The sequence below is a fragment of the Cherax quadricarinatus genome, chromosome 50, assembly GCF_038502225.1.
Source record: "Cherax quadricarinatus isolate ZL_2023a chromosome 50, ASM3850222v1, whole genome shotgun sequence".
NCBI classification, from domain to species: Eukaryota; Metazoa; Arthropoda; class Malacostraca; order Decapoda; family Parastacidae; genus Cherax; species Cherax quadricarinatus.
The window spans coordinates 20129552-20153626 of NC_091341.1; the positions used below are offsets into that span (position 1 = coordinate 20129552).

At 41.2% G+C, this 24075-nt stretch overlaps 1 protein-coding gene across 2 annotated transcripts in view; it reads left to right on the forward strand.

Moving 5' to 3' along the window:
* The first annotated feature begins 4807 nt into the window (after positions 1-4807).
* The window catches only part of LOC128695383 (E3 ubiquitin-protein ligase RNF19B), a 58269-nt gene continuing 39001 nt past the window's right edge, over positions 4808-24075 (forward strand). Inside the window, exons 1-5 of one of the 2 annotated variants that reach the window (XM_070095488.1) lie at positions 4808-4925; positions 7930-8178; positions 14070-14257; positions 14587-14860; positions 15539-15653. In XM_070095488.1, the coding sequence (XP_069951589.1) occupies positions 7953-8178; positions 14070-14257; positions 14587-14860; positions 15539-15653 (803 nt within the window). In that variant the 5' untranslated portion in view covers positions 4808-4925; positions 7930-7952. Of the gene's footprint in view, positions 4926-5324; positions 5465-7929; positions 8179-14069; positions 14258-14586; positions 14861-15538; positions 15654-24075 lie in introns of those variants that run through there. The other variant, XM_070095487.1, reaches the window with a different exon arrangement.

Below are 24075 nucleotides of genomic sequence, written 5' to 3' on the forward strand. Positions count from 1 at the left end.
TCATGTTTACCATATCTGAGTAATTGAAATTTCTCATCGTTGAACTTCATATTGTTTTCTGCAGCCCACTGAAAGATTTGGTTGATGTCTGCCTGGAGCTTTGCAGTGTCTGCAATGGAAGACACTGTCATGCAGATTCGGGTGTCATCTGCAAAGGAAGACACGGTGCTGTGGCTGACATCCTTGTCTATGTCGGATATAAGGATGAGGAACAAGATGGGAGCGAGTACTGTGCCTTGTGGAACAGAGCTTTTCACCGTAGCTGCCTCGGACTTTACTCTGTTGACGACTACTCTCTGTGTTCTGTTAGTGAGGAAATTATAGATCCATCGACCGACTTTTCCTGTTATTCCTTTAGCACGCATTTTGTGCGCTATTACGCCATGGTCACACTTGTCGAAGGCTTTTGCAAAGTCTGTATATATTACATCTGCATTCTTTTTGTCTTCTAGTGCATTTAGGACCTTGTCGTAGTGGTCCAATAGTTGAGACAGACAGGAGCGACCTGTTCTAAACCCATGTTGCCCTGGGTTGTGTAACTGATGGGTTTCTAGATGGGTGGTGATCTTGCTTCTTAGGACCCTTTCAAAGATTTTTATGATATGGGATGTTAGTGCTATTGGTCTGTAGTTCTTTGCTGTTGCTTTACTGCCCCCTTTGTGGAGTGGGGCTATGTCTGTTGTTTTTAGTAACTGTGGGACGACCCCCGTGTCCATGCTCCCTCTCCATAGGATGGAAAAGGCTATACATATATATATATATATATATATATATATATATATATATATATATATATATATATATATATATATATATATATATATATATACACACACACATCGCCACTTATCCACTTATCTTCAACTTCCAATTGTGACCCATTATTTCTGTTCCTATCTCTGGAACATCCTGTCTCTGTCCACCTTGTCTATTCCACGCAGTATTTTGTATGTCGTTATCATGTCTCCCCTGACCCTCCTGTCCTCCAGTGTCGTCAGACCGAATTCCTTAAAACCTTTACTTGTAGGACATTTCTCTTAACTCTGGAACTAGCCTTGTTGTAAACCTTTGCACTTTCTCTAATTTCTCGAAGTGTTTGACCAGGTGTGGGTTCCAAACTGGTGCTGCGTACTCCTGTATGGGCCTGACGTACACAGTGTATTGTACTGTGTTTGTCTAACTTTTTGGGGTTAAAGTAGATAATTTACACTATGTAAAATAATTGCACATGTACTTATGTGTACCTGTGCCTAAATAAACTTAGCATAAATGTGTACAATAGTTCTGAGGGTACAATGTTCCATTACCAAGATTTAAACAAAGATAACCCACTAAAATCAATGTGACTTAGACTAATATTTAATTTAGGGTCAGGGGTTCAACTCGTTATATTTTTTTTAAATACTGGAAAACTATCCGTGCTCTTCCCCCCCCCTCCAAAAAAATAATTATTATGTGGCCCGGTGGCCTGGTGGCTAAAGCTCCCGCTTCACACACGGAGGGCCCGGGTTCGATTCCCGGCGGGTGGAAACATTTCAACACGTTTCCTTACACCTGTTGTCCTGTTCACCTAGCAGCAAATAGGTACCTGGGTGTTAGTCGACTGGTGTGGGTCGCATCCTGGGGGACAAGATTAAGGAGCCCAATGGAAATAAGTTAGACAGTCCTCGATGACGCACTGACTTTCTTGGGTTATCCTGGGTGGCTAACCCTCCGGGGTTAAAAATCCGAACGAAATCTTATTTTATCTTATCTTATTGTGCAGAGTGTTATTTTGATAGGTCCTAGCAAATATAATGTTATTATTGTGTATCGTATGTCGAGTCTGGACAATCACAGCGTAAAAAAGACTTAGCGAGCAAAAGCAATAACGTAGCTAATGTAAAGGAAAGCGTGCCATTCCCATATCTACCGCTGGCGGAGAAAGGTTAGATTACGCTTGGTTATTTTAGTTTGGGTTACGTTGGGTTGCCTTAGGTTAAGTAATAATCCACGATAACTCAAGAATAAGTAAGTTTATTCAGGTACAGGTACGCAAATACAGTTACATATTTTATCATACATAGCAACACATGTGTAGAAATTACCTAGGATAACCCAAAGAAAAGTCAGTAACTTATTTCCAATGGGGTCTTTTTTAATAGATCCTGCCCCAAGGTAAGTGTTAGGATACTGGCCCCAGGGTAGGTGTTAGGATACTGGCCCCAGGGTAGATGTTAGGAGACTAACCCCAGGGTAGGTGTTAGGATGCTGGCTCCAGAGTAGGTGTTAGGAGACTGACCCCAGGGTAGGTGTTAGGATGCTGGCCCCAGGGTAGGTTTTAGGATACTGGTCCCAGGGTAGGTGTTAGGATACTGGCCCCAGGGTAGGTGTTAGGATACTGGCCCCAGGGTAGGTGTTAGGAGACTGACCCCAGGGTAGGTGTTAGGAGACTGACCCCAGGGTAGGTGTTAGGATACTGGCCCCAGGGTAGATGTTAGGAGACTAACCCCAGGGTAGGTGTTAGGATGCTGGCTCCAGAGTAGGTGTTAGGAGACTGACCCCAGGGTAGGTGTTAGGATGCTGGCCCCAGGGTAGGTTTTAGGATACTGGTCCCAGGGTAGGTGTTAGGATACTGGCCCCAGGGTAGGTGTTAGGATACTGGCCCCAGGGTAGGTGTTAGGATACTGGCCCCAGGGTAGGTGTTAGGATACTGGCCCCAGGGTAGGTGTTAGGAGACTGGCTCCCGTACAGGCGGGACCCCAGAGGTTTTGGAGAATGAGTAATTGGCCAGTACCTGACGAACCGAGTTGTGGTTCGTGTGTTGGACTGCGCGCGGCCAGCAGTAACAGCCTGGTTGATCAGGTCCTGATTCACTGCGGGACCTGGTCATGGGCCGGGCCACGGGGGCGTTGACCCCCGGTACACCCACCAGTGAGGCATCAAGGCACTGCGTTTACGGAGCAAGAACTCTGATTTTACTTACAGATCAATTAAAAAAAATGTTGAGAAAATTGTTCATATCAAATATTAAGAAAATTGCTACATGAAATTATATCATTGTGTAAGCCAACAAAATAATGGTATTTACCTTGGCTGTTTCGAATTTAATAATAATAATAATAATAATAATAATAATAATAATAATAATAATAATAATAATAATAATAATAATAATTATTATTATTATTATTATTATTATTATTATTATTATTATAATTAATAATAATATTTATTTCTGCAAGTATAGACCTCGTTGACATCATTAACATACTATATAGAAGCCTCTGGTTATATAGAGCATTTCGGGCAACTTAAGGTTCATCTTGTATTCCAGGATGCGACCCATACCAGTCTGCTAACACCCAGGTACCTACTTGTTGTTAGGTGAACAGGGACAACAGATGTAGGAAAACACACCCAATCTATTCACCCGTACCGGGGATCGAACCATGGACACTCATTGCGTGAGCTGAGTGCGTTACCAACTGAGCAACGAGCCATAATTGAAATATCATTTGTTCTGTTATCACTGCTGTTGTACCTCAGGTAAGTTTTTATCAGTCACAGGCAGGTAAAACTAAGGGCTCACAGGCTGCAGAATTAACTGGAGTAATTGTATTGTAGTATGTTGGCCGGCCTTGTCCCGGCCCGGGTCTTCTCCAGGTGGTGACCTGGCTAACTTGAATAACTGACACCTTGTGTGGGGTTCGATCCCATGTCCTCTTGGGTGTGACCTGAGTACGTTTACAAATATTCTAGAAGGTAGTTATATATATGAATAATCCCGAAACGCACAGTTATAGACCTTCCCATGTTTACCTAGAGGTTGTTCTGGCTGTCAACGCCCCCGGGGCCCGGTCCTAGACCAGGTCTAACGGTGGATCAGGGTCTGATTAACCAGATTGTTACTGCTGATGGCATGCAATCCGACGAATGAACCACAGCCCGGGTGATCGGGCAGGGATCTATTGGTAATTCCCTCATGTATGATAGGAGCTGTTGAATAGTCTTGGGCCCTTGACACTATCTTTTCTCTTAGTTTACTCATGGCTTTCCTGATTTCCACTGGAGGTATGTTGCACAGTCTGTCGAGTCTTTTGCTTTCGTAGGCAGTGATTTCTGTGTGCAGATTTGGGACCAGTTCTTCAAGGATTTTCCAGGTGCAGATTATGTCTCTCTCGCCTGCGCTCCAGGGAGTACCGGCAGATTTCAGACTTTCCCAGTAATTAATGTGCTTGACTAAACTAATACTTACAATGTAGGTTTTTAATACGTGTATGGGAAAATAAAAATAAAATATTAACCCATCTTTGTATATTATATATATCTCATTTATTTGGAAATTTGGATAGTGACCCGAATGAAAAAAATGTGGATTGTGTATTACAAGGATATATACACCGTGTGTATATGCTGAGAGTTTACTTTAATTTTTATTTTAAGGATTAAAGTATACTAGACTGGTAGTGAACAGGTTACGTGCAGACTTGATGACCCTCATGTAGTTGACAGCCTTTTAGCCTACGTAACAAACTAACCATTAAATATTTGTGAGAAAATTATTTAGGCTAATGAATATATGCTATATTTACATACGGCTTTTTCATAATCATGGATTTCTTAATAACCACATGAAATTTAAAAATATAAGACCTATCTAAAAATATTTTAAACCGTGTATCTCTCTCTTTGAGAAATATCGAGATGGATTTAATCCTGCATTTATATAGTATATAAATTATATTACTTTATTTATATTATGTGATAAATTGCAAGGAGGAAAGAAAATTTCACGAAAGTTAATAGTTTAAGGGGAAAGAGATATTTGAAGGAGATCAAAATAGTCAGTGTCTGCAATGGCGGATGGAAGTAAGAGCGTAAATGGAAACCACTAATACAAGATCATTAATTCCCGGGGAAACACACTCGTTTTGTGATTAAATGTGAGTGGGAAGATTGTGGTGAGCAGCAGTTTATGGCGTGGCAATTATATAGTGTGGGTATGTTGGGAAGTAGAGGTGGGGACGAGGTAGGGAAGAAAAAGGTTTGTTTGGCCTTGGGAATGTATCTGTGACAGATGTTGAAATAGGAAGTGAAAAGAAGTGTTAATTGGTGGCGGGAGGCCTAGAGGCACCCCAGGGTGCCTGCAGCATGGAGTGCCAACCTCCTGGAGTGGAAATAAACACGGATGTGCTGAGAGAAGTGTGAGGGTGAAGGGCAGGAGAGGCAGGTTTATAGTCCAAGGCCAGAGTTGAAAATTTGTCATAATGGCCTACTTCTGGTTGCCAGCAAGTACCCCACTGCTGCTGCTCTACCTGGTGTCACCTTACAACATAATTGTTTAAAAGAGTCCCTGTGAGGCCATAGCTTGGGTTCTGATCACTGTGGTGTACACGTTGACCCCCAGAGTTGTACCTGTAGTGTGGGGTCGTATATAACACTTCGGGTAACTCTTGCAACTCTGCCCTTTTAATGGTTTGTGGTAAGTGCTTTACAGGAATATACTGTATGACCCATGTGGGTTTAGCTCTTAGTTATAATATTACTTACGTGAGTACATTTAGGAATTTTGTTAACATTGTGTTGTATGTGCATATAAACACAGGCGTGTGCATTTATGCGCAGGCATGCTACGTGTTTTATGGTTATTTATTTTTTTAATGATCATTTCTTAGCTATTGTAATTTTTGTATATAAAACAGCACTTAATTATTCATTAACGTCATCAGTAATTGTGTCCTTGTAAATCTGCATTGTCCCTATCGGGTTTCACCTGTATGAGGTAATTTATAATGTTTCATCATCTATCATACATTATTCATTGTTGATAATAACACTAATCAGTATTGCTCTTCATTTATTATTATTCATACCCATCATTAAGTGCTGGCCTGGAGTTTTACGACTCACACCACAAGTTCAATCCCTGCCCGTGGTATGGTTTATTAAGCCTCAGCATTGTCAGATCATCATCATACCATGGAATCATCAGATTTCAGTTTTGTTTTATTTACACAAATTGCTTATAAAGTATAACAAATCAATCCACATATATTACTGCATAAAATTGGGACAGAATTTTACAGCACAGAATGATCCAATCCATCGGATGTGACTCATCAGTCGTTTTTAACTACTATTCTTGGATTATATGGTAATATAGATTAATATATGTCACCCTACCCAAACTTAACTTAATATTTAATTATTTAATTTAACCCTTAAATGGTCCAAACGTATATATACGTTTTTTCAACATCTGAAAGTATGTAAAAAAATGTAGATCTTTTTTGTTTTACATTTGAAAACGTGTAAAAAAAAACTTTTATCTACATTTTTTTTTTGTTATATTTGAAAATATGTAAAAAAAAGTAGACCTACTTTTGGAGCACTACGAATTTGAACGTCGATCTGTTTGGACCGTTTAAGGGTTAAGTGCTAAGCCCATGTGGGTCATTCAGTACAACACATGGTGGAAGCTTCATCCTCTTGCTACTGAGCACGAGACAGATTCTCAGCAGGAAGAGAATAGCAAATAGCTACTGTAGTACATTTTACAGTACTGTTAATTCTAATGTCCAGAAATACATTAAGTTACAGTAGTGTGAAATTTACTGCCCTAAATAAATGACAGGTTGAGTATGATGTGTGCAGAAGTAATTGAAGCATATATATAGACAAGAAATTTGTATTTGAAGTTGAATGATTACAAACTTCATACTGTGTATGCTATAGTCATTACATAATACAGTACAGTAATGGCAACCTTAAATATCCCTGCAATTTTTAAGACTTAAATTTAACTGGATCCCTATTTCTTTCTCATCCAGATGCACAAGTACATGTGCTAGTGAAAAAGAATTGGCTCAAGCTTAATTTTTCCCTGTTTCTGTTTTGTGGTGAAATATTTCTTTTTAATAGATGTTCTGAGCTCTATAAACTTTTTGGGCTTAGTGCTTTTCTGTTATTATTGAACATCAATCATAATACATTTAGTTTATGTATCAAACCATGGAATGGGTGGGGTTAGAACATATGGCAAGTGAGTCATAAAACTCCAGGCCAGTGTGTAAGCTTACATACAGGCCTGGAGTTTTATGACTCGCTTGCCATGGGTTCTAATCCCACCCATACCGTGGTTTGTTTGCATTCGTTATGATTTCACGAGTTTATATACCAGTAAGGAATATATTTTCACACTTCTGATTCAGATTTTTGGACTAGCTATAACAGTGTAACAAGTTGATTTAATCTGGCAAATATACTGTATAGGTACATACAGTATAAAAAATGTAGTATAATAATGGTCATCATTAATCTCATATTTATCAGTCACCATTATATGCAGTACTATGGTATATTCTTTTGTATATAAACATAAAAATCTTCATTGTGTGCTCATCATTTTGTGATCCACTGCTGCATGTACATTGTCCTCTACAGTCTTCTAATGCATGTACTGTACTGTAAAATGCATATATTGAGGCCTGAATCAGATATAATTTTTTAGCCAATTTTGCAGCTCAACTTTGTCACTATCTATTCATTGCTATACTTGTATTTATGTAAAAGGAAGAATTATATTTATAATAGTGTGTGTGTGTGTGTGTGTGTGTATTTATTTATTTGTTTATTTTTATTTTATTTATTTTTTTATTTATATTCTGTATTATAAGATGTTTAATGTTTTTTGTGAAGAATGTTAATTTACAACACTGTCAAAAGAAACCTTAAACCATTTCAATCTTGAATATTTATAGTACAGTACATTGCTTTATCAAGTTAATGCTAGCTTTACATTGTCTCTTTGGTTATCCATTGAGTAATAAATGTTTGAATTGCTGTTGGTTTTGATCATATTTACTCACACTCGTATATTCTCATTTTGAATTAATGTTCTGCTAGTTTTGTTGAGTTAAGCAATTCTGACTTTCCATTATGTTTTAGGACTCTTTGGAGAAAACAGCACCATGAATGAGCCATGTGGAAATGGGAACAGTGGCGTCTGTAGTAACCAGGTTGGAAGTGTTCGTACCCGAACATATCCTTCGATTAGCGCAATGGAACGAGGAGGCGCTGGTAGTGGTAGTAACTCATCGTCAGGGTTTCCTCGGATGTCCCTACGATCACTCTTGCTCAATAGTCCCTTCTCTATCCGTACCAGATCTAAGAGAGTTCGAACACCAACCTCGTCATGTAAGTAAAATGCTTAGATCTGGAGGTGGGACATACAGTGCCTAAATTCTGAATGGGTGGAGATGTTGGAGTTTGGAGTGTCATTTGAATAGCTGGCAAAATAGGTAAGGAAAAATTGGGTACCAGATTGGAGGAAGGGAGTATGGAAGAGGTGAATGTGTTCAGATATTTGGGAGTGGACATGTCTGTGGATGGGTATATGAAGGATGAGATTAATAATACAAATGATGAAGGGAAAAAATGGTGTGGTGCATTGAGGTATCTATGGAGACAAGGAATGTTATCCATGGAGGTACAGAAGGAATGTATGAGAGTATGGTGGTACCAACACCCTTATATGAGTGTGAAGCATAGGTTTTGGATGTTGCAGCGAGGAGGAGGCTGGGGACAGTGGAGATGATGTGTTTAAGGGCAGTGTGTGCCATAAATGTTATGCAGAGAATTCGTAGTGTGGAAATTAAGAGGTGTGGAGTTACTAAAAGTATTATTTGGAGGGCTGACGATGGTTTGTTGAGGTGGTTTGTTCATTTAGAGAGACTGGAGCAAAATAGGATGACTTGGAGGGCATATAAATCTGCAGTGGAAGGAAGGATAGGGGTCCTAGGAAAGGATGGAGGGAGAAAATAAAAGAGGTTTTGTGTGCAGAGGGCTTGGACATACAGCAAGAATGTGTGAGCATGTCAGATAGGAGTGACTGAATGTTTTTTGGGACTTGACAAGCCTTTGGAGTGTGAGCAGGGTAATATTTTGTGAGGGGATTCAGGGAAACCGGTTAGCCAGGCGAGTCCTGGAGGTGGGAAGTACAGTGCCTGCACTCTAAAGAAGGGGTTTTGGATATTGATGTTTAGTGACATCTAAACTTTCGTATCTGCATGCCTCTGGCAAGACAGTAAGTGTGAATGATGTGAAAGTTATTTTTTTTTGGGTCGCCCTACCTCGGTGGGAGATGGCCAGTGTGTTTAAAAAAAAAAAAAAGCCTTTGAATGAATGATGGTGACTTCCCCTCTTTATTTGGATCTTGGTGGTAAGAGAAAAGTATTGTAGTTTATTCGAATATAATAGTATACAGTACAGTACATAAAAGCCATGTGCTAAATCATTGATTACATCATCTTGTTCAGGGTTTGTTTTTCTGATCGTTGAGCAGTTATCTGTAGCTTTATCTAAGATAATACTGTACAGTAGTAATATTTGTAGTAATCATCATTTTGGAATATAGTGTTAATATTCTACAGTAAGTCATGTAAATTGCCATTCCTAAGGTTTCATAATTATTTTGAAGGTATGTCTTGCTACTTCTACTTACACTTAGGTCACACTACACATACATGTACACATTTATTTATACACACTCATCTGAATTTTCTTAGATTTTATCTTAATAGTTCTTGGTCTTATTACTTTTCCTTTTATATCCATGGGGAAGTGGAATAAGAATCTTTCCTCCGTAAGCCATGCGTGTTGTAAGAGTCAACTAAAATGCCGGGAACAATGAGCTAGTAACCCCTTTTCCTGTAAAGATTACTAAAAAGAATAAGAAGAAGAAAATTGTCAAAGTGGGAAGTCTGAATGTGCATGAATGTTGTGCAAATGATAAGAAAGAAATGATTGTGGATGTTATGAATGAGAAGAAGCTAGATGTCCTGGCTTTAAGTGAAACAAAGCTGAAGGGGGTGGGAGAGTTTCAATGGAGAGGAATAAATGGGATTAGGTCAGGGGTTTCAAATAGAGTTAGAGCTAAAGGAGGAGTAGCAATAATGTTGAAGGATAAGCTATGGCAGGAAAAGAGGGATTATAAATGTATTAATTCAAGGATTATGTGGAGTAAAATAAAGATTGGATGTGAAAAGTGGGTTATAATAAGCGTGTATGCACCTGGAGAAGAGAGAAGTGTAGAGGAGAGAGAGAGATTTTGGGAAATGTTGAGTGAATGCATGGGGAGTTTTGAATCAAGTGTGAGAGTAATGGTGGTTGGGGATTTCAATGATAAAGTGGGTAAAAATGTTATGGAGGGAGTAGTAGGTAAATTTTGGGTGCCAGGGGTAAATGTAAATGGGGAGCCTTTAATTGAGCTTTGTGTAGAAAGAGATTTGGTAATAAGTAATACATATTTTATGAAAAAGAGGATAAATAAATATACAAGGTATGATGTAGCACATAATGAAAGTAGTTTATTAGATTATGTATTGGTGGATAAAAGGTTGATGGGTAGGCTCCAGGATGTACATGTTTATAGAGGGGCAACTGATATATCGGATCATTATTTAGTTGTAGCTACAGTTAGAGTAAGAGGTAGATGGGACAAGAGGAAGGTGGCAACAACAAGTAGGAAGGAAGTGAAAGTGTATAAACTAAGGGAGGAGGAAGTTCGGGCGAGATATAAGCGACTATTGGCAGAAAGGTGGGCTAGTGCAAAGATGAGTAGTGGGGGGGGGTTGAAGAGGGTTGGAATAGTTTTAAAAATGCAGTATTAGAATGTGGGGGCAGAAGTTTGTGGTTATAGGAGGGTGGGGGCAGGTGGAAAGGGGAGTGATTGGTGGAATGATGAAGTACATGTAAAGGGTGTGATAAAAGAGAAAAAGGTAGCTTATGAGAGGTTTTTACAAAGCAGAAGTGTTATAAGAAGAGCAGAGTATATGGAGAGTAAAAGAAAGGTGAAGAGAGTGGTGAGAGAGTGCTAAAGGAGAGCAGATGATAGTGGGAGAGGCACTGTCAAGAAATTTTAATGAAAATAAGAAAAAATTTTGGAGTGAGTTAAGCAAGTTAAGAAAGCCTAGGGAAAGTATGGATTTGTCAGTTAAAAACAGAGTAGGGGAGTTAGTAGATGGGGAGATGGAGGTATTAGGTAGATGGTGAGAATATTTTGAGGAACTTTTAAATGTTAAGGAAGAAAGAGAGGCAGTAATTTCATGCACTGGTCAGGGAGGTATACCATCTTTTAGGAGTGAAGAAGAGCAGAATGTAAGTGTGGGGGAGGTACGTGAGGCATTACGTAGAATGAAAGGGGGTAAAGCAGCTGGAACTGATGGGATCATGACAGAAATGTTAAAAGCAGGGGGGGGGGATATAGTGTTGGAGTGGTTGGTACTTTTGTTTAATAAATGTATGAAAGAGGGGAAGGTACCTAGGGATTGGCAGAGAGCATGTATAGTCCCTTTATATAAAGGGAAAGGGGACAAAAGAGACTGTAAAAATTATTGAGGAATAAGTTTACTGAGTATACCAGGAAAAGTGTACGATAGGGTTATAATTGAAAGAATTAGAGGTAAGACAGAATGTAGGATTGCGGATGAGCAAGGAGGTTTCAGAGTGGGTAGGGGATGTGTAGATCAAGTGTTTACATTGAAGCATATATGTGAACAGTATTTAGATAAAGGTAGGGAAGTTTTTATTGCATTTATGGATTTAGAAAAGGCATATGATAGTGGATAGAGGAGCAATGTGGCAGATGTTGCAAGTATATGGAATAGGCAGTAAGTTATTAAATGCTGTAAAGAGTTTTTATGAGGATAGTGAGGCTCAGGTTAGGGTGTGTAGAAGAGAGGGAGATTACTTCCCAGTAAAAGTAGGTCTTAGACAAGGATGTGTAATGTCACCATGGTTGTTTAATATATTTATAGATGGGGTTGTAAAGGAAGTAAATGCTAGGGTGTTCGGGAGAGGGATGGGATTAAATTATGGGGAATCAAATTCAAAATGGGAATTGACAGTTACTTTTTGCTGATGATACTGTTCTTATGGGAGATTCTAAAGAAAAATTGCAAAGGTTAGTGGATGAGTTTGGGAATGTGTGTAAAGGTAGAAAGTTGAAAGTGAACATAGAAAAGAGTAAGGTGATGAGGGTATCAAATGATTTAGATAAAGAAAAATTGGATATCAAATTGGGGAGGAGGAGTATGGAAGAAGTGAATGTTTTCAGATACTTGGGAGTTGACGTGTCGGCGGATGGATTTATGAAGGATGAGGTTAATCATAGAATTGATGAGGGAAAAAAGGTGAGTGGTGCATTGAGGTATATGTGGAGTCAAAAAACGTTATCTATGGAGGCAAAGAAGGGAATGTATGAAAGTATAGTAGTACCAACACTCTTATATGGATGTTAAGCTTGGGTGGTAAATGCAGCAGCGAGGAGACGGTTGGAGGCAGTGGAGATGTCCTGTTTAAGGGCAAGGTGTGGAGTTAATAAAAGTATTAGTCAGAGGGCAGAAGAGGGGTTGTTGAGGTGGTTTGGTCATTTAGAGAGAATGGATCAAAGTAGAATGACATTATTTTTTATTTTTTTATTATCACACTGGCCGATTCCCACCAAGGCAGGGTGGCCCGAAAAAGAAAAACTTTCACCATCATTCACTCCATCACTGTCTTGCCAGAAGGGTGCTTTACACTACAGTTTTTAAACTGCAACATTAACACCCCTCCTTCAGAGTGCAGGCACTGTACTTCCCATCTCCAGGACTCAAGTCCGGCCTGCCGGTTTCCCTGAACCCTTTCATAAATGTTACTTTGCTCACACTCCAACAGCACGTCAAGTATTAAAAACCATTTGTCTCCATTCACTCCTATCAAACATGCTCACGCATATCTGCTGGAAGTCCAAGCCCCTCGCACACAAAACCTCCTTTACCCCCTCTTTTTCTGTCTCATAAAGACGCTAGATAACAGGGATATCTTGCTACTCCTACTTACACTTTGGTCACACTTCACAGACACGCACATGCATATATATATACATACATCTAGGTTTTTCTCCTTTTTCTTAATAGCTCTTGTTCCTCTTTATTTCTTCTATTGTCCATGGGGAAGTGGAAAAGAATCTTTCCTCCGTAAGCCATGCGTGTCGTATGAGGCGACTAAAATTCCGGTAGCAATGGGCTAGTAACCCCTTCTCCTGTAGACATTTACTAAAAAAGAGAAGAAGAAAAACTTTAGAATGACGTGGAAAGCATATAAATCTATAGGGGAAGGAAGGCAGGGTAGGGGTCGTCCTCGAAAGGGTTGGAGAGAGGGGGTAAAGGAAGTTTTGTGGGCAAGGGGCTTGGACTTCCAGCAAGCGTGTGTGAGCATGTTAGATAGGAGTGAATGGAGACGAATGGTACTTGGGACCTGACGATCTGTTGGAGTGTGAGCAGGGTAATATTTAGTGAAGGGATTCAGGGAAACCGGTTATTTTCATACAGTCGGACTTGAGTCCTGGAAATGGGAAGTACAATGTCTGCACTTTAAAGGAGGGGTTTGGGATATTGGCAGTTTGGAGGGATATGTTGTGTATCTTTATATGTATATGCTTCTAAACTGTTGTATTCTGAGCATCTCTGCAAAAACAGTGATAATGTGTGAGTGTTGTGAAAGTGTTGAATGATGATGAAAGTAATTTCTTTTTGGGGATTTTCTTTCTTTTTTTGGGTCACCCTGCCTCGGTGGGAGATGGCCGACTTGTTGAAAAAAAAAAAAAAATTTAATGATGAATAATTGTACTGTAATGAGATTTATTTAAGAATTCCTAATATTTTATATTTTTGTAATCCATTCATTTTGAAAATCTGATTATCACATGATTTCTTTGTAGGTGCACCAAATCTAGTAAAATACACAAAGAATAAACACCATTGCTCTTGTGGGTATGTCCATAAGTATGAAAGGGGGAGGTGTAGAGCAGTGTTCTCATAGAACGAAGGTCACTAGTCTAGGTTGTCAATCATTATCTTTGCACATGGCTATCATTGATAAAAAAGTTGTCAGAGGTAAATAGTCATTTGATGTTAAGGGTTAGGAAGTAGGTGCATGTATATATTTCATGTTCAAGGTAGTAAAATACATGCGTACATTATGTACATTCTCTTGCTATTTTTTTTGAGTGCAAGAGTTATTTATAATGCAATGTTTTCTTTCAGACAAACTTACCATAGAACCAGAGAACAATACAGACTCTTCAGGTGTATTTGTGGAAGGAACTGGTGAATCGACTAATTGGAGTTCCATCAAACGGCACCACACTAGCGGCAGGAGTCTTGTTGGGAGCCGCAGAGGCTCTGTGGGATCAAGAGGCACATCTAGAGGAGACTCCTGCTCCTCTGAAGGGGTACAGAATTAAATGTCTATTTTCTTTTGATGTTCAGTCCCTTACCACAGAATGGTATTCAATAAAATACATATTTGTATCAGTTACTAAGCCAAAAAAATTATATAAGGTACTGTATTTGCAGATTTCACTAGGAGAAAGTACTGTGTGTTCAGTTTAAGACAAAAAATGTTGAAATAAGTGTTTTAGCCTACAGAGTAGGATTTCTATCTCAGTGTTATGTCTAAAATTGATTTCTTAAGTTATAAATAAGGACTTTATCTTAAGAAAAATGCTAATCAGTCCTGTGGAAAGACATTGTGTAATTATTCACTTTTTAATACATGTAGGGTGCATGTGCCAGCAGTGGTAACAGCAGCAGTCATGGCGATGCCGTTGGAGTTGGTAGCAGCACTTGCAATGCTGATTGTGCAACAGGAGAAGGTGGTCGGCGAGAGTGCTCTCTGTGTCTACAAGAGGTTCCAGATGACCTCTTTCCTTCGCTTATATCTTGCCCACACTCAGCATGTCTTCCCTGTCTTAGACAGTACCTCAAAGTTGAGATCACAGAGTCCAGAGTCAATATCAGTTGTCCTCAATGTAATGAGCTTATGCACCCCACAGGTTAGTATGTTGCATTTGTGTATTAATTTACATCAGATGTTGGTTGTACTGGTATATTTTGGGATGTTGGTTTCTGCAATAATTAGGAAATGTCCATAATGATTGACTTTTAATGTTCAAAGCTGGTGTATCTTAGTGAAAGATTAAAATTTTTTTTGCTGTGTTGGTGTCAGAATGCCATTTTTATTGAAGAAATTGGGATACTAGTTACCATGGGATCACTTGTGAATGCCTCTTCTCATTGGCATCATATCTTCAATGCTGATATTTAACTACAATAGAAACTTAAAACTCTTCTCTGTACTATTTCTTTTGTACGCATTGAAGCAGAAGAGGCTTTGCTTATGGGGTACAAGGATCTCTTTCTTGCATTGAGTAGTGACCGAAGCATATCTGGTTGGAGACATTCTTGTTGTTTTTTTATTTGAGAATAGTTGATAGAAGGTTTAATTTGATTATGATGCAAATTGCGAAATTATTAGTTTTTACTCTAGCATTACCCAAATTTGAAACTACACAAGATTAAAAGCTAATCCTTCTGTTAGCTGAAATTGAAAAAGTATGTTAGTGGCAGAAAGCAGTACAGTATGTTCTTCTAATGTTGAGAATTGTATAAAGTCTGTCAGTATGCTAATCATAAAAAAGCAGATCAATAATTATTTCTTTTTCCTTCACTAGATATTCACAACATTGTGGATAATGCTTTGCTATCATATAAGTTCGAAGACTTTATGCTGCGGAGAGTATTATCCATGGACCCAGACACACGGTGGTGCCCTGCTCCAGATTGTGGGTAGGTTTTTTTTTTTTTTTTTCCCCTTCTGTAACTTACTTTTTATTCATGTTAGATTGTAAGGCACACATGTGGATCATGTTGTCATCATGTTTTCATCTTACTCTTAATATTTTATTTGCTTCCCCAAAAATTAGTGGAAAAGCATACCAATTACAGTATACAGTGGACCCTATAAGTTGTATATCAGTGGTATACAGTACTGACAATAATGAATTAGACATGTTCAATATCTGGGTGTGTGTTTTGAAGACTTCACCAACCAATGGCTTTATCAATACAATACATGGACATCAATAGAAGACTGTAAAAGAGGAGGTAATCAGTCCCTCAGTCTAGGAATAGGTGTCTTGTTGAATCGCTGTTGGCATTCTGAGTGCATAAGTTGCACCTAGACTGCCAACTTTATGCCTGCATGATTCCATAAAGAGATTCCAAAGAGTTATCATAGTTGCTCTTCACTAGTGACAATTTTTTTGGGGAGATTCTGAAGAGAAGTTATGTAAGTTGGAGTTGTTTTAGGAGGATGTGTTAAATAAGAAAATTAGAAGTGAATGTGGAAAAAAAGCAATATATAATATATTCAATGAAGGATGATGTATCAGAATGGATGAAATAGAAGTATGTAGATATTTGGCAGTAGACATTTCAACACGCAGGTCTGTGAAAGACTGAGGGAGGAAAGGTAGGTGGAGTGTTGAGACATCTGTGGAAAGAAAAGCTTGCCTGAGGCAAGAAAGGGAAATGTACCAGATTGTAGTTAGTATACCAACACTTTCATACGAGTGTGAGGCTTAGACTAAGTGTAGTGAGGTGGTGGTTAGAGGCAGCGGATATTCGTGTTTAAGAGAATTGTGGTGTGGATAATATGCAGAGAATTTGGAGCTTAGAAATTAGACATTAGTGTGGTTATGAAAGGTATAGTTTTGAGGGTGGAGGAGGACTATTCAAGATTATTTGAGTACTTTCAGAGAATGGAGCAAAATAGGATGACTAGAGTATGTAAAATTCAGATAGAGGGGTAGAGGCCATTCCAGGAAGAGTTGGAGGGAGGGTTTGAAATAAGTTTCAAGTAGTAGGAAGCATCCAGCAGGTGTGAAAGAGCATGTTAGGTCGGGACGAGTTGAAATTATTGGTTTTTATGGCTTGACGGGTTCTTTGTGAGCAGGGTAACATAATGGGATTCAAGGAAACCAGTTAGCCGGACTGAAATCCTGGAGGCAGGAAGTCAGTGCCTATACTCAGAGGGTTGTGGATACTGCATTTAGGAAGGTCATGTGAATTGTGGTGTCTTCACTTGTCTGATAAGACTACTGTTGAATGTGTGCGCGCGCGCGTGTGCGTGTGCACGTGTGTGCGTGCATGCGTGTGTGCACGCACGTACGTACGTACTCACCTAGTTGAGGTTGCAGGGGTCGAGTCCAAGCTCCTGGCCCCGCCTCTTCACTGGTCGCCACTAGGTGTCACTCCCTGAACCATGAGCTTCATCGTACCTCTGCTTAAAGCTATGTATGGATCCTGCCTCCACTACATCTCTTCCCAAACTATTCCACTTCCTGACTACTCTGTGGCTGAAGAAATACTTCCTAACATTCCTGTGATTCATCTGTGTCTTCAGCTTCCAACTGTGTCCCCTTGTTGCTGTGTCCAGTCTCTGGAACATCCTGTCTTGGTCCACCTTGTCAATTCCTCTCAGTATTTTGTAAGTCGTATCATGTCCCCCCTATCTCTCCTGTCCTCCAGTGTCGTCAGGTTGATTTCCCTTAACCTCTCCTCGTAGGACATACCTCTTAGCTCTGGGACTAGTCTTGTGGCAAACCTTTGCACTTTCTCTAGTTTCTTTACATGCTTGGCTAGGTGTGGGCTCCAAACTGGTGCCGCATACTCCAATATGGGCCTAACGTACACAGTGTACAGGGTCCTGAACAACTCCTTATTAAGATGTCGGAATGCTGTTCTGAGGTTTGCCAGGCGCCCATATGCTGCAGCAGTTATTTGGTTGATGTGCGCTTCAGGAGATGTGCCTGGTGTTATACTCACCCCAAGATCTTTTTCCTTGAGTGAGGTTTGTAGTCTCTGGCCCCCTAGAGTGTACTCCGTCTGCGGTCTTCTTTGCCCTTCCCCAATCTTCATGACTTTGCACTTGGTGGGATTGAACTCCAGGAGCCAATTGCTGGACCAGGTCTGCAGCCTGTCCAGATACCTTTGTAGTTCTGTGTGTGTGTGTGTGTGTGTGTGTGTGTGTGTGTGTGTGTGCGCGTGTGTGCGCGTGTGTGCACGTGTGCGTGTGCGCGCGCGTGTCTGTGTGTGCGCACGTACTCACCTAATTATGGTTGCAGGGGTTGAGACTCGGCTCCTGGCCCCGCCTCTTCACTGATCGCTACTAGGTTCTCTCCCCCTCTGCTTCCTGAGCTTTGTCATACCTCTTCTTAAAACTATGTATGGTTCCTGCCTCCACTACTTCACTTGCTAGGCTATTCCACTTCCTGACGACTATGACTGAAGAAATACTTCCTAACGTCCCTGTGACTCGTCTGAGTCTTCAGCTTCCAGTTGTGACCCCTTGTTTCTGTGTCCCCTCTCTGGAACATCCTGTCTCTGTCCACCTTGTCTATTCCCCGCAGTATATTGTATATCGTTATCATGTCTCCTCTGACCCTTCTGTCCTCCAGTGTCGTCAGTCCAATTTCCCTCAACCTTTCCTCGTACAACATTCCCCTGAGCTCTGGGACTAGCCTTGTTGCAAACCTTTGTACTTTAACTTCTTGACGTGCTTGACCAGGTGTGGGTTCCAGACTGGTGCTGCATACTCCAGTATGGGCCTAACATACACAGTGTACAGTGTCTTGAACGATTCCTTATTAAGGTATCGGAACGCTATTCTCAGGTTTGCCAGGCGCCCGTATGCTGCAGCAGTTATTTGGTTGATGTGTGCCTCCGGTGACATGCTCAGTGTTATGGTCACCCCAAGGTTTTTTTCCCTGAGTGAGGTCTGTAGTCTTTGTCCACCTAGCCTATACTCTGTCTGCGGTCTTCTTTGCCCCTCCTTAATCTTCATGACTGCATTTGGCAGGGTTGAATTCGAGAAGCCAGTTTCTGGACCACATGTCCAGCTTGTCCAGGTCTCTTTGCAGTCCTGCCTCATCCTCATCTGATTTAATTCTTCTCGTCAGCTTCACATCATATGCGAATAGGGACAATTCAGAGTCTATTCCTTCGATCACGTCGTTCGCATATATCAAAAATAGCACTGGTCCTAGAACTGACCCCTGTGGGACCCCGCTCGTCACAGGCGCCCACTGTGATACCTCTTCACGTACCATGACTCGTTGCCTCCCTGTCAGGTATTCCCTGATCCATTGCAGTGCCCTCCCTGTTATATGCGCCTGATCCTCCAGCTTCTGCACTAATCTCTTGTGGGGAACTGTGTCAAAGGCCTTCCTGCAGTCTAGGAAAATGCAGTCAACCCACCCCCTCTCTCTCGTGTCTTACTTCTGTTACCTTGTCATAAAACTCCAGAAGGTTTGTGACACAGGATTTGCCTTCCATGAACCCATGCTGGTTTTCATTTATAATCTTGTTCCGTTCCAGGTGTTCCACCACTCTCCTCCTGATAATCTTCTCCATGACTTTGCACACAATACATCTCAGAGACACAGGTCTGTAGTTTAGTGCCTCATTTCTGTTTCCTTTCTTAAATATGGGGACTACATTTGCTGTCTTCCATTTCTCAGGTAGTTGCCCAGTTTCAAGGGATGTGTTGAAGATTGTGGTTAGGGGCATGCACAGCATCTCTGCTCCTTCTCTAAGGACTCACGGGGAGGTGTTGTCCGGTCCCATCGCCTTTGAGGTATCAAGGTCACTTAGCAGCTTCTGCACCTCCTCCTCGGTTGTTCGTATGTCATCCAACACTTGTTGGTATATTCCCTCTTGATGTTTCCCATCTGTGCTGTCTTCCCAGAGCCCTTCCTGTCTCTACTGTAAAAACCTCCTTAAATCTCCTGTTTAGCTCCTCACATACCTCCTGATCATTTCTTGTGAGTTCTCCACCTTCTGTCCTCAGTCTGATCACCTGGTCTTTGACTGTTGTCTTCCTCCTGATGTGGCTATACAACAGTTTCGGGTCAGTCTTGATTTTCGATGGTGTGTTATTTTCATACTGTCGCTGGGCCTCCCTCCTTACCTGTGCATACTCATTCCTGGCTCTTCGACTAATCTCCCTATTTTCATGTGTTCTCTGCCTTCTGTACTTTTTCTATTCTCTGTTGCACTTTGTTTTTGCCTCTTTACACCGTCGGGCAAACCAGGGGCTCATTCCGGTCTTCCCATTGTTTCTGTTGCCCATGGGAATAAACCTTTCCACTGCCTCCTTGCATTTTGTTGTTACATATTCCATCATTTCATTTACTGGCTTTCCTGCCAGTTCTCTGTCCCATGGAACCTCCTGCAGGAAGTTCCTCAACCCTATGTAGTCCCCTCTTTTATAGTCTGGCTTTTCCCCTTCAACTCCTGTTACTCTCTCCACTTGCAACTCTACTATGTATTCAAAGCACAGAACCACGTGGTCACTAGCTCCTACGGGACTCTCATATGTGATGTTCTCAATGTCTGAACTGCCCAGGGTGAACACAAGGTCCAATCTTGCTGGTTCATCCTCCCCTCTCACTCTGGTAGTGTCCTTAACATGTTGGTGCATGAGGTTTTCCAGCACCACATCCAACATCTTGGCTCTCCATGTTTTGGGACCCCATGTGGCTCCAGGTTTTCCCAGTCAATCTCCCTGTGGTTGAAATCCCCCATAACCAGCAACTTTGCTCTGCTGGAGTGAGCTCTTCTTGCCACCTCAGCAAGTGTGTCCACCATTGCTCTGTTGCTCTCTTCATATTCCTCTCTTGGCCTCCTGCAGTTCTGTGGTGGATTATACATCACTGCAATGACCACCTTGTGCTCCCCAGACTGAAGTGTACCTACTATGTAGTCCCTTTCTCCTGTCTCGTCTATGCCTCCCATTTTCTCTAATTTCCATCGGTTTTTTACGAGCAGAGCAACCCCTCCTCCCCCTCTGCCCCTTCTATCTTTCCTCATGATCTGGTATCCTGGTGGGAAGATTGCATCTGTTATTGTCTCCGTGAGTTTTGTTTCTGTAACTGCTATGATGTCTGGGGACTTTCTCATTGATTCTTGCCATTCCTCATATTTATTCGTTAATCCATCCGCATTTGTGTACCAAACCTTCAACTTCTGTCCTAATACTGTAACTGTGGTCCTTGGGGAATACTGGGGTTGGGAGAGCAGGAGCCCTGGTGGGGGCCTATGGGGGGTTGCAGCAGAGGTGTGTGTGAGAGTGTGTGAGAGTGTGTGAGAGTGTGTGAGAGTGTGTGAGAGTGTGTGAGAGTGTGTGAGAGTGTGTGAGAGTGTGTGAGAGTGTGTGAGAGTGTTTGAGAGTGTGTGAGAGTGTGTGAGAGTGTGTGAGAGTGTGTGAGAGTGTGTGAGAGTGTGTGAGTGTGTGTGAGTGTGTGTGAGTGTGTGTGAGTGTGTGTGAGTGTGTGAGAGTGTGTGAGAGTGTGTGAGAGTGTGTGAGAGTGTGTGAGAGTGTGTGAGAGTGTGTGAGAGTGTGTGAGAGTGTGTGAGAGTGAGTGTGTGAGAGTGAGTGTGTGAGAGTGAGTGTGTGAGAGTGAGTGTGTGAGAGTGAGTGTGAGAGTGTGAGAGAGTGTGAGAGAGTGAGTGAGAGTGTGTGAGAGTGTGAGTGTGTGAGTGTGTGAGTGTGTGAGAGTGTGTGAGTGTGTGTTAGTTACCATTTTGTCCTAGGCACATGTCGATTAGACACTAAGCCTGTTGTATGTGCATGCGTGTGTGTGTGTGTGTGTGTGTGTGTGTGTGTGTGTGTGTGTGTGTGTGTGTGTGTGTGTTACCATTTTGTCCTAGGCACATGTCGATTAGACACTAGGCCTGGTGTGTGTGTGTGTGTGTGTACTCAATTGTGGTTGCAGGGGTCGATACTCAGCTCCTGGCCCTGTGTGTGTGTGTGTGTGTGTGTGTGTGTGTGTGTGTGTGTGTGTGTGAAGTGTGTGTGTGTGTGTGTGTGAAGTGTGTGTGTGTGTGTGTGTGTGTGTGTGAAGTGTGTGTGTGTGTGTGTGTGAAGTGTGTGTGTGTGTGTGTGTGTGTGTGTGTGTGAAGTGTGTGTGAAGTGTGTGTGAAGTGTGTGTGTGTGTGTGAAGTGTGTGTGTGAAGTGTATGTGTATGTGTGTTTTCTGTGTGTTTTATATGTGTGCTTTATGTGTGTGTGTGTGTGTGTGTGTTTTTATGTGTCCTTAATGGGCTGAGGGTGTGTTGTGTGTGTGAAGTGTGTGGGTGTGTGTGTGTGTGGTGTGTATGTGTGTGTGTGGTGTGTGTGTGTGTGTGTGTGGTGTGTGTGTGTGTGTGTGTGGTGTGTGTGTGTGTGTGTGTGTGTGTGTGGTGTGTGTGTGTGTGTGGTGTGTGTGTGTGTGAGGTGTGTGTGTGTGTGTGTGTGTGTGTGTGTGTGTGTGTGATGTGTGAAGTGTGTGTGTGTGTGTGTGTGTGTGTGAAGTGTGTGTGTGAAGTGTGTGTGTGTGTGTGAAGTGTGTGTGTGTGTGTGTGTGTGTGTGAAGTGTGTGTGTGAAGTGTGTGTGTGTGTGTGAAGTGTGTGTGTGTGAAGTGTGTGTGTGTGTGTGTGTGTGTGTGAAAATAAGTGTGTGTGTGCAGGTGTGTTTGTGTGTGTGACGTGTGTGTGTGTGTGTGTGTGTGTGTGAAGTGTGTGTGTGTGTTGTGTGTGTGTGTGAAGTGTGTGTGTGTGAAGTGTGTGTGTGTGAAGTGTGTGTGTGTGAAGTGTGTGTGTGTGAAGTGTGTGTGTGTGAAGTGTGTGTGTGTGAAGTGTGTGTGTGTGAAGTGTGTGTGTGTGAAGTGTGTGTGTGAAGTGTGTGTGTGAAGTGTGTGTGAAGTGTGTGTGAAGTGTGTGTTTTCTGTGTGTGTGTGTGTGTGTGTTTTGTGTGTATGTGTTTTGTGTGTATGTGTTTGTGTGTGTGTTTTATCCACGTGCATGTTTTATGTGTGTTTTATGTGTGTTTTATGTAAGTTATGTGCATGTGTGTGTTTTAAGTGTGTGTGTTTTATGTGTGTTTTATGCATGTGTGTGTGTGTTTTGATGTGGCCTTAATGGGCTGAGGTGAGTGGCTGTGGTTCTTGTGTTGATGTTGATGCAGAGTTGTCAGTTGATACTGGCATTGGGGTACTTGAGTAATCTGTAATGCATCTCTGACTGGTTTTACCTGTAGTACTTTATACAGCTGATAAGATATCATTGTTTGCTCCAGATTCCACTTCAGAGCAATACTTCTCGGAGTGTCAAAATCCTCTTTAGTGAAAAAAGCCTACAACTTTACCAATAATATGGAATTGCTTATGTAACTTAAAGTATTAACTGTATCAGTCTGTCAATTCTTCCTGAGGATACTTTCATCCTCTTTAATGTATATTCTTATTATTTCTGCACCATCTGTAAATAAGCCTATGTAGGAAAATTCCTGTAACCAGGTTATATACTATATGCTGTACACCAGGAATAATGTGGGGCCCAACAGATACTTGAGGTACTCCACCACTTGCTGTACCTCCTGCTACAGTACTTCATCTATCATCTCTGCTTCTACTTTTCAAGTACAGTGGTACCCCGAGTTTCGGCCATAATTTGTTCCAGAAGGCTGTTTGAGTGCCGTTACCAAATGAATTTGCTCCCATAAGGAATAACGTAAATTAGATTAGTCCGTTTCAGATCCCCAAAAATGCACTTACAAAAGCACTTACAATAATACACTTATACAATTGCTTGAGTTGGGAGTTGTCCGAAACTCGGGGTACCACTGTAATTACCAATTTGCAAAAACCTATTTGAATACAAGCTCTGACTCTTGGTTCCAACTAATTTTAAACCCTTGGACACAAGTCATGCTGTCATTTTTATAACATGCACAAGTGAACCCAGGAATAAGGCCTGCAGGTGCCTATTTGACTGGCAGTGAGCTCCAGCTCTTGGTCCCACCTAACTTTTTACTGACTGACATGTAAGATAAGTATGTATGAATACACATATGGAGTTTGTCTCCTCTGTCGCTGTTCACCTGAACCCACTTCTTCATTACTCTCATGCTGAATCAGTGTCCACTTCCATGCTGATACTATATCACAAGCTTTCTTACTGCTTAGGAATATGTTGTCTACTCATTCCTACCTTATGCCTATAGAAAATGGGAACTGCCTGAGAAAAAATATGGAAGGAGGCATCATATGCTTCAAGTGAAAAATAAGCATCTTTCTGGCAAAAAATAGAGGTAATCCTGAAGATTATTATTCCCAAGTGGTTTGTTAGAACCTGAACAAAGAAAACATTCAGCATTATATTGCAACC